At 35.0% G+C, this 15144-nt stretch overlaps 1 protein-coding gene across 2 annotated transcripts in view; it reads right to left on the bottom strand.

Moving 5' to 3' along the window:
* LOC129254180 (monomeric sarcosine oxidase-like) overlaps positions 1-15144 on the bottom strand; it is a 40058-nt gene that overhangs the window by 10662 nt on the left and 14252 nt on the right. The window contains exons 5-7 of one of the 2 annotated variants that reach the window (XM_064094894.1): positions 12843-13009; positions 9475-9661; positions 6979-7019 (exon numbers count right to left, since the gene is read on the bottom strand). In XM_064094894.1, coding sequence (XP_063950964.1) covers positions 7017-7019; positions 9475-9661; positions 12843-13009 — 357 coding nt within the window. In that variant the 3' untranslated portion in view covers positions 6979-7016. Of the gene's footprint in view, positions 1-6517; positions 6705-6978; positions 7020-9474; positions 9662-12842; positions 13010-15144 lie in introns of those variants that run through there. The other variant, XM_064094893.1, reaches the window with a different exon arrangement.

The following is a 15144-nucleotide window of genomic DNA, read 5'->3' as shown; positions in this document are numbered from 1 at the left end:
TACACAACACAAGTGCCAACAACAACACGCATTGAGTACACTTTGCATTGATGCAATTACACCAAACTGCGCCTGTTAAAAGAGACTATGCTTTGCAAAATTAGGACACCATCCCCCATCAGATTACAAATGGACGCCACACAGAGATCCCAAAAGAGTTCAAAGGTAAGGTAAATTTGCACATATCAAGGAAAATGTGTTATGCACCAAATTAGTAAACATAATTATACAGGCTTATACCTAGACTTGATGAAAAACATTATATATATAAATATCTGAAGTCAATATTTTATTTTCACAATCTCTTCAGTCACAGCTCTATCCTCCAATGCAACAAAATCATGAAATGTTCATTAGCGGGTTAGGTAAATATCATAAGCTAGTGTTGAAATGGTACACTACACAAATATAATATAAACAGACATGACAGTATGACAATATACAGACATGACAGTATACAGGTATATGTACAATGAATAATTTGAACAGATAGAACAGAACTTCCCCCTCCTGTGTGACAAACTTAGTGGCCAATAATACTTTGTGGTCCTGGCAATGCTATGTGAGCGATGATGGCATCAAACTTCTGTGTGGTGGGGAACTATTATAGAGTCTACATGCTAAATCCCTTTGCAACTTGTTAATCATCAAAAGAGAGTAAGAACAGTACTGATTTACCACTAGACATCATCCATACTTGTATAGTTGACATTGAATTTTCTGTGACATTGAACCTTCACCTTGAACCTTCACCAGCTTCCATAGAGTTCATCCTCAAGCTGATTTACAGAAGGGCCTATCGTATAAAGCCAAACCTGCTTGTCTTATTTTATATAGGTACATATTGTGATATTTTGTTGTGTATTCTTTAGTGGATATCCAATGTTATTTGAATACATGTTCACCCATTTTGCCATGAGCACTCTGATAATAAACGGAGTCCAAACTTAATTTTCTTTGTTTCGGTAATTATCTTGTTGGCATCCAAGCACTTTCCTGACAACGACACAGAATGAATATAATGCACTAAAAATGATAGAGTACAGAAAAAAAATCAATGGAATATACATGATGATACAATCATGACAATGAAGTGTTTTGAACAAATAAAATAACAAGTGGAATGCCTCTGGCAGTATCACCAACATTACAGGATTATCATAGCAGCAGTGCTGACTTTGAAAACAACTACAATGAATTCACAAAAACACACAATTCATAGCATGTAAAAATACTATTAGTTCACTGACCCTTAATGACCTTTGACCTTGAACACTGTGACCTGAACCTGATGAAAAACAATCAGTAATGCTTGATTAACCTTACGTCTAAGTTTCATGACCGAGGTCTATATAGGCCTACATTCAAAATTGTGATAACATTTCAAAATATTAACCTTAACCTTGATATTTCATGTCCAAGTTTCATGAAATGGGTCCATAGATTTCAGTAATGACATTTCATGAAATACCCGATTGACCCAAAATGACCTTTGAATTATGTGACCTAAAACTAATGCAAGATGATCAGTGAGACTTGTAATTACTCTTACATAGATGATGTAGCCTATGTCTAAGTTTAATTATTTTGTTCCATATACTTTTATAGTTAAGGCATTTCAAAAATTTTGCCTTGGCTAAGATTTCAATGTTAAATGATACCTACAACATGGTCAAAGTTCAGTAACTAAACTGACCCTAAATGACCTATGACCTGGGTCATGTCATGCAAGATGATCAGTGATCGTCGTTTACCATACATGTATGTCCAAGTTCCATAAAATATGTTCATATACTTTCAAAAAGTTTGACATTTAAAAAACTTAACCTTAATAGGTTAAGACTTCCGATGTTGATGCTGCCGCCGCCGTCAGAAAAGCGGCGCCTATAGTCTTGCTCTACTTTGCAGGCAAGACAAATAAAATGAAGAGTAATGAAAAATGATAAAAAGTATGATTGTGTGTAGAGTATCAAGAATGTAATTTGAAAGACAGCATTTGAATCATCATAATCTTGTAATTGCACTTTAAGAGGCCAAAACACCCAATAGAGTTGTATCAAGATAACAACTTCCAAACAGAATTCAATTTTTTAAAAATACCAGATTAAATAGCATTTTGAAGCTTTGGATTAATTCATAAGCAGTTGAATAAAGTAAAGGCTGTATAAAAATTGAGCAGGTAGCAATCATCTTTCTTATTGAAAATTCAAATATCTGGTTTGCACTCAGTAAATATAAAATCATATACTTGATCTGAAAGATAAATATTGGAACCAGCGGGATTTGAACCTCCCATCTACTGATTGCTGGTCGACAACTCTACCACCAGGCCATCACAGTTCCATGGCACTGTCAGGATGATATAAGAACAAATACCTCAGCACCTAATAATCTGACTTGAATTCATGATAGTCCACCATTAGTAGAGCGGATTAGCTCCAAAAATCACAACAATTGTGCAAATTTTGACTAAAGCATAAAACTTTCACAAGTATTAGTATATGCCATAAGATTTATTTTAAAGATGGGAGGTAAATTTATAAATGCCATTTTCGGCCGTTGCCATGGCAACGGATTAATTTCTCCGAAACAACATACATTCCCATATAAATGGTAAATAAACATGATATAAATGACCAAAATGATAATTTTCAGGCTCCCAATTGAATACATATGAAATTTAGAAATATTCAAGATCATCAAGATAGTTCCAATTGGTCCGTTGCCATGGCAACGACTTGTTTTTCCCCAGAAAAATAAACATTTTTATAAAAAAAAGTTGTAGAATATGATATATCTTTAATTTCCCCTAATTTTACAGTGCTTAACAAAGATATTTTGGTTGCTAAATGTGTAAATTACATCTCAAGCCATTGCCATGGCAACCAAATAACATCTAATTTACAAAAATAACATGGTTGTCAAGACAATGGATAGGTGGAAAATACAATTGGAATTGACTTTTGACCCCCTCATTTGAACAAAAAATACAAAATTGTTCTGCAGGAGTTCTTTATAAAGATAAAATATTATGTTGCTTTGGAAATGCTTGAATTGAATTTAAAAAGGAACAATTTTACAAAGGGCCCGTTGCCATGGCAACAGCTTATTTCCCTCTAGAAAGGTAAAAATATTGACAAAAATGTAGAATACATGTACGGTATGATCATCATTCCATTTTCCCTAATTTCAAGGTAGTAATCGAGATATGTTTGTGACTAAATTTATAAATATAACATCTTAAGCCATTGCCATGGCAACCAAATAACATCTAATTTTTTTTTAAAGTGGATGATAAGGTAAAAAAACAGGTGAAAGATACAATGAATATTAACTTAATGTGCATTCGTAAGGTCTGACCTACTCAACTAATTTAGGGGAAAATAATACAGTCAGTGTTCTGCATGAACTAATTAAAATAATAAACATTGATGTTGCCTTGGTAATATTTGAATTCAACGATAAATATCAATGTTCCAAATGGCCTGTTGCCATAGCAACGGATCATTTACCCAAGAACAGTAGCAGTTTTTATTTTTAAAAAGGACTGTATAATCTGATTTTTCTTTCATTTCCCTTAACTTTAGGATAAGAATAGATATGTTTGCTGTTAACATGCAAATAACATATAAATCCATTGTCATGGCAACCAAGTAACATCTAATTTGAAATTTTTTTTTAACATGGTTGACATGATAATGGACAGGTGGAAAATGCAATTTATAACAATTAACTCAAGGTTTGACCCAGTCATTTAATTTTGAACAAAGATTACAATGTTTTGCATTAGTTCATTAGAATGATGAAATTTGAGGTTGCCTTGGTAATGCTTGAAGTTAATGATAAATATCAATGTTGCAAATGGGCCGTTGCCATGGCAACAACTCTTTTTTCCCAAGAAAAGCACCAAATTTGATCGAAAAACAGTTTAAAATCTGTATTTTGTCATAAATTTCCCCTAATTTTAGGATGCAAAGCATAGATATGTTTGCTGTTGATGTACAAATAACTTCAGCCATTGCCATGACAACCAAATAACATCTAATTTCAGTGGCTTAATTTGGTTTCTATGTTTTAAGGGTGAAGTAGTACATTGGGACTAGTTACAAGGACAGCCAGTGGCAACGGACAAATTGGAACTTTCTTGATGATCTTTAATATTTCTAAATTTCATATGCATTCAATAGGGAGCCTGAAAATTATCATTTTGGTCATCTATATCATGTTTATTTACCATTTACATGGGAATATATGTTGTTTTGGAGAAATTAATCCGTTGCCATGGCAACGGCCGAAAATCCCAGGACCAAAATCCGATTGAAACCAGTTGGATTTCCAACTGGTTTCAATTGGTTTCAATTGGTTTTAACTGGAATATAACAATTTCCAATTGAAACCAATTGAAACCAGTTGGGCAACTGGAAATCCTAACTGGAACCAGTTGGGTAACTGGAAATGACTTCCAACTGGAAATGATTTCTAACTGGAACCAGTTGGGTAACTGGAAATCCTAACTGGAACCAGTTGGGTAACTGGAAATCCTAACTGGAACCAGTTGGGTAACTGGAAATGACTTCTAACTGGAACCAGTTGGGTAACTGGAAATCCTAATTGGAACCAGTTGGGTAACTGGAAATCCTAACTGGAACCAATTGGGTAACTGGAGATGACTTCTAACTGGAAATGTGATTAAATGGAAATTAATTCTAATTGGAACCTGTTGGGTAATCTGGAAAACCTAACTGGAACCAGTTGGGTAACTGGAAATCCTAACTGGAACCAGTTGGGTAACTGGAAATCCTAACTGGAACCAGTTGGGTAACTGGAAATGACTTCCAACTGGAAATGATTTCTAACTGGAACCAGTTGGGTAACTGGAAATCCTAACTGGAACCAGTTGGGTAACCGGAAATGACTTCTAACTGGAAATGATTTCTAACTGGAACCAGTTGGGTAACTGGAAATCCTAACTGGAACCAGTCGGGTAACTGGAAATGACTTCCAACTGGAAATGATTTCTAACTGGAACCAGTTGTGTAACTGGAAATCCTAACTGGAACCAATTGGGTAAATGGAGATGACTTCTAACTGGAAAGGTGATTAACTGGAAATTAATTCTAATTGGATCCTGTTGGGTAACTCGAAATCCTAACTGGATCCAGTTGGGTAACTGGAAATGACTTCCAATTGGTTTCCAATTGGATACCAATTGGAAATTTTCCAGTTACCCAACTGGTTCCAATTGAAACCAGTTAATTTGCATATTATCTGCCAGTGTGCACAGATTAATGTTTTATGTGATTCATCATCATTTAAAATGTATCTATTTAATTCTTTTCTAATTCAAGTACCATACTTGTTTCAGATAAGTGTTTAGAATGATTAGCAGTGAAAACCATGTTCATAAATGTTATAGATTATAATTAAAACAGATTATAAGATAATTAGTACACCACTAACTGTTACCAAATTACATCAAATACAAATACATATATTTGAAGATCTTTCATATTTTATATACATTAAGAATGTCTATTTTATCAATGCCCTTTACATTGGTATTAATAAACATATAGCACTGCTTCTTTGTTGGCATGAGCAATATAGTTAGTGCAAATTCTAATTAATTTGTAATTAAGTCATTCCAACTGGAATTTCCAATTGGATCCAGTTGGAAACCAATTAGTTTCAACTGGTTCCAGTTGAAACCAGTTGCCTCCAACTGGTTTCAACTGGAACCAATTGAAACCAGTTGCTTCCAATTGGATTCAACTGGTTTTAATAGGGAAATTGGAACAACTGGAACCAATTGAAACCAGTTGCCAACTGGTTGCTTAATTGGTTTCAACTGGAACCAATTGAAACCAATTGCCAACTGGTTCCAGTTGCCCAATTGGTTTTAACTGGAACCAGTTGGCAACTGGTTTCAATTGGTTCCAGTTGTTCCAATTTCCCTATTGAAACCAGTTGGCCAACTGGTTTCAATTGGTTTTGCTCTAATTGGTTTCAACTGGATTTTGGTCCTGGGATGGCATTTATAAATTTACCTCCCATCTTTAAAATAAATCTTACGGCATATACTAATACTTGTGAAAGTTTCATGCTTTAGTCAAAATTTGCACAATTGTTCGGCTAATCCACTCTACTACATGGACAATAAAACAGAATGTTAATATGACTGTCCCAGTGACGGCCTGATTGTAGAGTCCCTGACCGGCAGTCAGTAGATGAGAGGTTCAAATCCCGCTGGATCCAAGATTCGTTCTGACATACCTTTCAGACTGAGTATACGATCGAGTGACTATCTGACTGATTCAGAACAAATTCGTCAGTGAAAAAAATCACTGACTCTTCACTTCATTAAAAAAATTCCTCTGCTCTCCTGTGAACATTTAAATGCAGTCATTCAAATGGAAATTATTGGAATGTTAGCAAAATCCTTCATGATTATTCTGAGAGCATGATTCATTAGTAGAAATTACTTCATCGTGCGGCTTGGTTAAGTACCCGAACTCACCCTTTTACAATGCCGAGAAAGAAAGTCAATAACCTCCCTTTCTCTTTGAGGGTCGGGAGTGAAAGATCTAGAGTTGGGTCCAACTTCTGGACCTGCTGCATCTATGCCGATCTTAACCCCACTCGTACCGTGTATTGGTACACAGAATATCGAGTGGTCATGATATACGTAGCTAAAAACTGGGAATCTATGCAGGCAAACATATTTTGTTAAAGCGGTTATGAAAGAAAATACTCAGCAAGCCGTTATTATTCTACCTAAATGCATTCCCATATAATAAAAATTTGGAATTTATGCAAGAAGTCAAATTAATAAAATGCTCATCAGAGCCATTAGCGTCAATGGTAAAAGGACAAATTTTTGTTAAAATAACACATATTATTAGGTAAAAAAGGACAAAAAAACATTTTAGTGAAAGCACACCATATGAAAATAATATTGTCAGTAATGCAAAATTTCATGTAAATACCTGATGAGAAATAAGCAGCCATGCATTCTCTCACTTTTTAAGGATTTTAAAAAAGAATTAAGAAGAATGTTAGCAATCCAGAAAAGAAACAGAAGTAACAGCTGAAGGAAAAATAAAGGCATTGCATTGAATTGATAAGTTTTACCTAAAAAACTTTACATGATAACATTCTACTATCTGTAAAGTGGATTTAATATAAATATAAATCTGATGACTTCTGCATTATGCCACTGGTTTATGAAAGATGAAGATAAATACATACCGTATATGCACTCAATTTGACAACACTGTGATCAAATTATTCTTAGCAAAGAAGCCATGCATGAAGAAGCAAAATTAATTGCAAATCAAAGCTAATGGATTCTATAAGATGCATGAGGCAGCGTTTTAAAATTGTGATCTAATGTAATTGAAAAATCGATAAAATAATACTGATTTAAAAGGTCGAAAACCTCAAGAATAAGGCTTTAATCCAAAGCCCAAGGTATGAAAATTACCCAAGGAGCTTTATTACACAGAGTCAAGATACAACATGTAGGAGACCTATGGCTGACTTAGGACATATTCAGAGGGCTTATAGTAATGGATGTTTTCTACTTACATTCAAAGGGACTATTGATATTGATGGCTTTAATTAATATATGAAGACACGTATACATGCTTCATGATGCTTGCATGAATCTGACTATTCTATGAGCAAATCAAAAGCAAAGTAGCCACGCATGAAAATGCAAAACTTAATGCAAATCAGAGCTTATGGATTCTAATTGTATGAAGCAGTGTTTTTATGTATTGTGATCTGATGTGACTGATTGAAAAATAATTCTGACTTCAGAAAGGGTCTCAACCATAAGAATTGAAGACTTCAACTCCAGAGTCAAGGTACAGGGGCCGCGGAACCGGGGGGGGCTTTTTTCCAAAACCGTGTACAAAAATGTAAAAATGACCATATGATTGTGATTTTTAGCATGGTCAGCCCCCCCCCCCCACTTTTGGCTCAGCCCCCCCACTTTGAAAACCGTTCCGCGGCCCGAGGTATGTGTATGAAACCCGACATCAAGGCATGAAAATGACCTTGGGGCTTTTATGACACAGAGATAAGATACCAGGGGACCTATGGCTGGCCGAAGACATATCCAAACCGCTAAGTAATTGATGATTTTCATATAGTCAAAGGGACCATAAGATATAAATGGCTTTGTCCAATACAATAACATACTGTAAATGTATATTAAACCTGCTGCCCTGAAAACATGTTTCTTTATACTGTAGATGCAATTGCAATGAAACTTCTTTGAGGGGTATTCCACTCTATGAATTGTCCATGAAAAGTAGACATGAAGGGTGAGATGACATTATTTACAACTTCCAATTTTAAGGCTTTAAGGGACTGATTGCATACTCTGCTATTAAAGGACAAGTCCACCCCAACAAAAAAATTGATTTGAATAAAAACAGAAAAATCCAACAAGCATAACACTGAAAATTTCATCGAAATCGGATGTAAAATAAGAAAGTTATGGCATTTCAAAGTTTCGCTTAATTTCACAAAACAGTTATATGCCTATCCTGGTTGGTATGCAAACGAGGAGACTGATGACGTCATCCACTCACTATTTCTTTTGTATTTTATTATATGAAATATTCTAATTTTCTCCTCATTGTCAAGTGCAACAGTGATTCATTCCTTTCTGAACATGTAGAGTTAGCATTGTTTAATACTATATGGTTCAGTCAAGTCGGTCCCTATGGTCAAATCTGTAAAAAATGAAATATTGTATAATTCAAACAATAAAAAACAAAAGAAATAGTGAGTGATGGACATCATCCACTGACTCATTTGCATGTCACTGAGTTGTGCATATCACTGTTTTGTGAAAAATAAGCGAAACTTTAAAATGCCATAACTTTCTTATTTTACATCTGATTTTGATGAAATTTTCAGTGTTTTGCTAGTTTGATTTTTCTCTACCGGTATTTATTCAAATCAACATTTTGCTGGGGTGGACTTGACCTTTAATTCAAGAGAATGCATCATACATCAGCTTTCTCCTCAATTGTTTTCTTTATCTACATGTACAGGTAGCTAATTAAAGGTGGTTTTTTTAATTCAATTTTGCATTTCTGGAATCTTGATGACAAATGACCTTTACATATTGAATGGTTGAATTCAATAAGCTGTCGGATCTTTCACATATTTTCATTTTCTTTCTACAGTTATGATAGTTAGCATTGAGAAGCAAATAAACTGTTGATTTCATGCTGTTCAAGTTGTGTCAAATATATGCTAAAGAAAAAAAATACATCACTTGAAACATATATAGCGCATTTATTATCAGAAAATAGCATTACAATTGCGACCAAGCTGGCTACAATCTGCAAAGGATCAGATACCTTTAATCTGTATAATAAGGATATGTGTGCCTATACATGTATGAGATGGGGGGGTAAGAGGTTGTTAAGGGGGGGGGTAGTAAGTTCCTCTCACCCGTGGACAAAGATCGGCCAAACAATCTGCCACCTTTTGCTCTCTGACCTTGTCGGGCACAAAGGTCCTTGACTGGGCCGTTACCGGGGGTCCCCCGGCGTCCATCCCAATCTTAAATCCAGTGTTCCCGTGGAGGGGCAGGGCATAGGGGCAAGGACCATCAATGTGATATAGGAAGATGGGACATCTGCATGCAAACAAAGTATTGGAAATAAATTGTAATGACAGAAGTTTACTGTATATTCTTCATGCTTGCAACCAAGCAAAGCTAGTGCTTACAATGCTGTTTTCATTGAGCATTCCAACAGAAATCTAACGCCTAATGCTGTTAGGACTGGATTGTTATTACCTTGTTTACCTTGGATACCGTCTATAATTCTATTTCTAATCAGAGCATACAATATATTAAGTAATATAATCGTTAAACGAACACTGTAAATAACATTGAAATAGCCTTAAAGGGATGCTGCGGGCTGAAGACATTTATGTCTCCATAAATAGAGTAAAATTCACAGAGCAAAATGCTGAAAATTTGATCAAAATCGGACAACAAATAATGAAGTTATTGAATTTAAAAGATTTGTATTATTCCGGTGAAACAGTTCTAGACATGCCTTCATGAATATTCATTAGGTAGGCTGATGATGTCATATCCCCACTTGTTTTGTATTTAATACATGAAATTAGATTTATTCAAAATTTTTCAACCAAGAACTAAAACAACTGGCTCGACAACTGATTGAGTGCATTAGTTATTTCTTGCTGCAACTTATTTCATCATAATGGAGACAATACACATAAAAAATGAAACAATTATTATTTCATGTACATGTAATATAATAACATAAGAAAAAGGAAAGTGGGGATGTGACATCATCAGCCCACCTAATGAATATTCATGAAGACATGCCTAGAACTGTTTCACCGGAATAATGCAAATTTTAAAAAATTTAATAACTTTGATATTTATCTGATTTTTATAAAATTTTCAGCATTTTGCTCTGTGAATTTTACTCTATTTATTTAGACATAAATATCTTCAGCCCGGAGTATCCCTTTAAGTGTGCTAGTATATCAATTCATAAAAATAATCATAATCTGCTTTGACATAGCTGTTTAAATCATATTGACAGTTGAAACTCATGCTGAGTAATCAGCTTCACTTGATTGCAACCATGAATAAGGTCTCTCTTTCAAATTTATGACATATCAAAAACTTTAACTCTGTTGAGATTCGATATTGATGACAATGCCATCAGAAGAGTCTCGCTTCAGGTATGCAGACGAGGTGAAATGTAATCAAATTGGGTTGTATTCTGATTAATTTAACACTGGTTTAAGTGCCCAATATAAATAATAATGGATTATAAAATGTGTTAGCAAGAATGCAAAGCAAATTATAAACAATAAAGCTATTAAGGATGTTAAATGATAAATTTCAATGAAGGTTAAACTAAGCTCAAAGAAACCTAGCTGCAACGAGCCAAATGTCAGCTTGCCGGGTGGGTTGGTATAATTATTTAGTGAATAATTCACTGTTATAATTATTCAACAGACCAAAATGGTCTCAACGGTGTAAACTCTTTGATAGGACCATGGAGGCCATACACATATACCTCCATGACGAGGCTGAAACTGAGGATTGAACTATTTTGGCCTATTCACAGATGTTTTCAATTTATGTCATTTTAATTTGGAAGGACAATTTTGATTCTTTTGAACAAATCGTGCATGCTAAGATCAGTCTTGTTTGGCCACTGCAAATTTACATTTATTGAAATTGTTCATTATTGTTTTACAACACAGAGTAACATTTTTTTAATGATTTTGGGTGACTGTACCCACCAGTCAATTGATTATGGCTGAAATTTTGACCTGTTATCACTGCTAAGAGCCATACGTAAAATGGTCATGCTTGGGTAATAAGACTTAAAAATTAAATTAAATAAAATAAGCCAAGCATTTGGGAGATCAAGCAACAAGTTTTAAACAAGTGGAACGCCTCTGGCAGTTTCGCCTGCATTACGCGATTCAATATACATGTAGCAGCAGTGCTGACTTTGAAAATGACTATTGAATAATCATTCACAAAAAAATGCCATTTATATGATAATAGAACGCTATATATTTATTTACCCTAAATAATCTTTGACCTTGATCATATGACCTAAAAGACTCGTGCAAAACAATAAGTGATACCTGATTTCTCTTTCATGTCTAAGTTTTAGGAACTAGATCCATAAACTTTCAAGGTTATGATAGCAATTCAACAAATGCTCGCAACATGGCCAAAGTTTATTGACCCTAAATGACCTTTGACCTTAGTCATGTGACCCAAAACTCAGGCAGGATATTCAGTGATACACCATTACCCTTATATCCCAGTTTCATGAACTAGATCCATATACTTTTAAAGTTATGACGAAATTTCAAAAACTTAACCTCAAGTGGTTGAGATTTTGATGTTGATTCCCCCAACATTGTCTAAGTCCATTGACCCTAAATGACCTGTGACCTTGGTCACGTGACCTGAAACTCATGCAGAAAGTTTAGTTATTCCTGATTACCCTTTATGTCCAAGTTTCATGAACAAGGTCCAAATACTTTCTTATTTATGAGGACATTTAAAAAACTTCAGCTTGGTTAAGATTTCATGTTGACGACGCCGTGGTTGCAAAAGCAGCGCAGGTACCAAAAATGGTACAAACTGAAATTTAGGCATGATAAAAAGTTTTCATTTCAACAGGAGTTATAACCTTTATGGATAAGCTATCTATTTATCTTTATGCATCTGTTCATATTTGCATATCCCATCAATTATCAGCTTAAAAAAAATATAGAGATTAACTTTCAAAGTATTTCACAATATAACAAAAACTTGAATACACATGACAGTCATAGTTAACAGAAAGCTTAGTAATTGATCATGGGACTGATTTCTATGATTGATCATACATAATAATCACTGCAATCAATTGTTGAAATCAGCTCCACAATCAATCGCTCTATCGTCAAATAGCTCAGAAGCAAGAACAAGGCACTGCTGCTGCTGCAAAAAAAAAATGCTAACGGCAGTGATTATAATTACCATGGTAACCTGCCTAACATCATATCAATATAGGTTTTAATGGAAGCTTCTCTTGATGGCAAAATTGTGAATGGTACTCAAAGAGTATTCAGTCCAAGTAGGATAGTAGGTAAGGTGGCATTTAATTCCAATGAGAAAGTAATATCATCTATCCATCCATCTAATGGGTAATCCAAATAATAAAAAGTACTATCTTAAGTTAAAAAAACTCAGCAAAAAAGAACATCAGTCTTTCATGCATTGGCCTGGCTAACTTGATAAATCCTAATGTTTATCTTACCTATCCTTTGTGAATTCTTTCATGTGAGGAGTACCAAAGTAGGTGACCTGTTCTTGGGTGACCGTTAGTGGTATTTTAACCCCAACGGAAGAAAGAACATCATTCATCCATGCCCCGGCTGTCACTATCACTTTCCTGCACAGGAAATCACCTTGACTCGTGCAAACCTGTTGGAAGGCCAAAATATATCAAAAGAATTACAAGTACATCAGGGCCATGTTGTATACGTATACGTGTTGAGCGTGGAGCGTTGTGGCCCAGTGGATTAGTCTTCGGACTTTGAAACAGAGGGTCGTGGGTTCGAATCCCAGCCATGGCATAATGTCCTTCAGCAAGAAACTGATCTACAGTGTGCTGCACTCAACCCAGGTGAGGTAAATGGGTACCGGTAGGAAGTAATTCCTTAAAAAGCTGTGTGCGCTATGAACGCCTAGCTTAGCCGGGTAATATAGGAGCGCCTTGAGCACCTACATGTAACAAGGTGGATATGTGCGCAATATAAATACCCTATATTATTATTATTATTATTATACAGAGTTTTGAGGTGGGGCAATTCATTGGTCAAAAACATTAGAGCACAGACAAAGAAATATATTTCAATTTTGTTGTTGGTAATTTCAGGAAATACTTTCAATATGTGTGTTTCATAGGTGACACAACATTTGCTCTGGTCTTTATTTCGTCTAAGATATACGTGTAGGGGTAGGGTTAGGGTTGCAATAGGGTTTTATGTTAAGGTTAGTGTTAGGATAGGGTATAGTGTTAAATGCAAGGTTAAAGTTGGTAATTCCATTAGTGTGTAGAATTTATAGCGGAGCAATTGTCGCCGGAGCAAAGGTCATGGAACCGTTTCACATGCGCGCAAGTTGCCCCCTTATTTTGATGCGACTTATACAGTGAGTTACCAATCCTGAGCTTGTTCTACCAGTGTACAGTGTACTCAACACCATGCATTAATCACAGTGCTTCTTATTCAAAGTGATTACAAACCTAATTTTAACACTTCAGTTTTGGATATGACATCGTTCTACTGATCAATCTTCATTCTTCCTTGTGCTTGGGAGCCATCGTAGATGTTCGTATGCGATTTTATGATATTGATTTTTAGACAAGAATGATTTTGCAATCTCTTCCAATGGACATCAGAATTCCGTTTCATAAAGACTTGTTATAAACATATACAACAGTTCTATAACAAATTTACCATCAGCCAATCAAATGGACGGATTTCGCTAGCTTTTAACTGTTATTGCAAGTTCGTTATTGTATAATTCAAAGTTTTATGAAACGGGCCACAGATCATTAGCATAACCAGATCACGTGGTAAAGACCATATGATCTTTTCTTGAGGAGAGGATTGGAATTTGTTCATCCACGGGGGGGGGGGGGGGGGGGGGGGGGGGGCAGCAAAAATGGTGTTCCACAAAGGTTTAGATATTATCATTAACATCATGATGTGTTGCAATTTCAGACCCAACAATCTATTGCCAATAATATATGAATGTGATGTCCATAATGCAACATTGGTAAAGAGTTGATTTCTACTACAACAAATCCACAAAAGATTTCAAGATCAAACATGAGTTTCTATGTTAGGAGACATTCCTCACATTGAATCTGAGCCAAATCTAACTTAAACTTCACTGTGAAATAGAATAGTGATACCCAAGTTACTTGGAAATTTTGTGATTTTTGTTTTTACCCCACCAATGGATTTACCCAAATATCATGGCTCCGCCCCCGATATTGCATAACAGTATCTTTGTTATAAAACTCTATTTATCTTTGGTGATTTTTAAATAAACACCCCCAATGTTATCAAACTTCCAAAGAAAGCTGACAAAAACAATTCTTTATCTCTTTCTTTCTGTCCAGTCTTTCCCTTGTTGTTAAAACTTTGAGCTGAACTTGAATGACAGGAAGCAAGCTTCTTAAAACAATGAAAGGAAACACAACTCTAGTATTTAGCATGATACTAACAATGGAACTGGAAACTTGTGCAACACAAAGCTTTTGCCCTTTATTGTTTACCAGCTAATAACACACAAACAAAAACTGCAAATGCAAACAATAGTCAATCTTAAAGAAATAAATCTAAGAATTGTATTCATACAGTTTACATCAACAAATTACATCAAAGTCCTAGAAAATATGAAAGAACTAGTACTGGAGTTAAGTTTTAGGTTAATGCTATCTTGGTTCTTTTTACTGCTCGTTTCAAATTTACATTTTGATATCAATGTTACTTTAAATCGGGGTTTATTACATAAAATTTGTATCAAGATCAAGATTTTGAAGTCAG

Source organism: Lytechinus pictus, chromosome 2 (assembly GCF_037042905.1).
Source record: "Lytechinus pictus isolate F3 Inbred chromosome 2, Lp3.0, whole genome shotgun sequence".
Lineage (NCBI taxonomy): Eukaryota > Metazoa > Echinodermata > Echinoidea > Temnopleuroida > Toxopneustidae > Lytechinus > Lytechinus pictus.
This window is presented reverse-complemented; position numbering and strand designations above follow the sequence as displayed.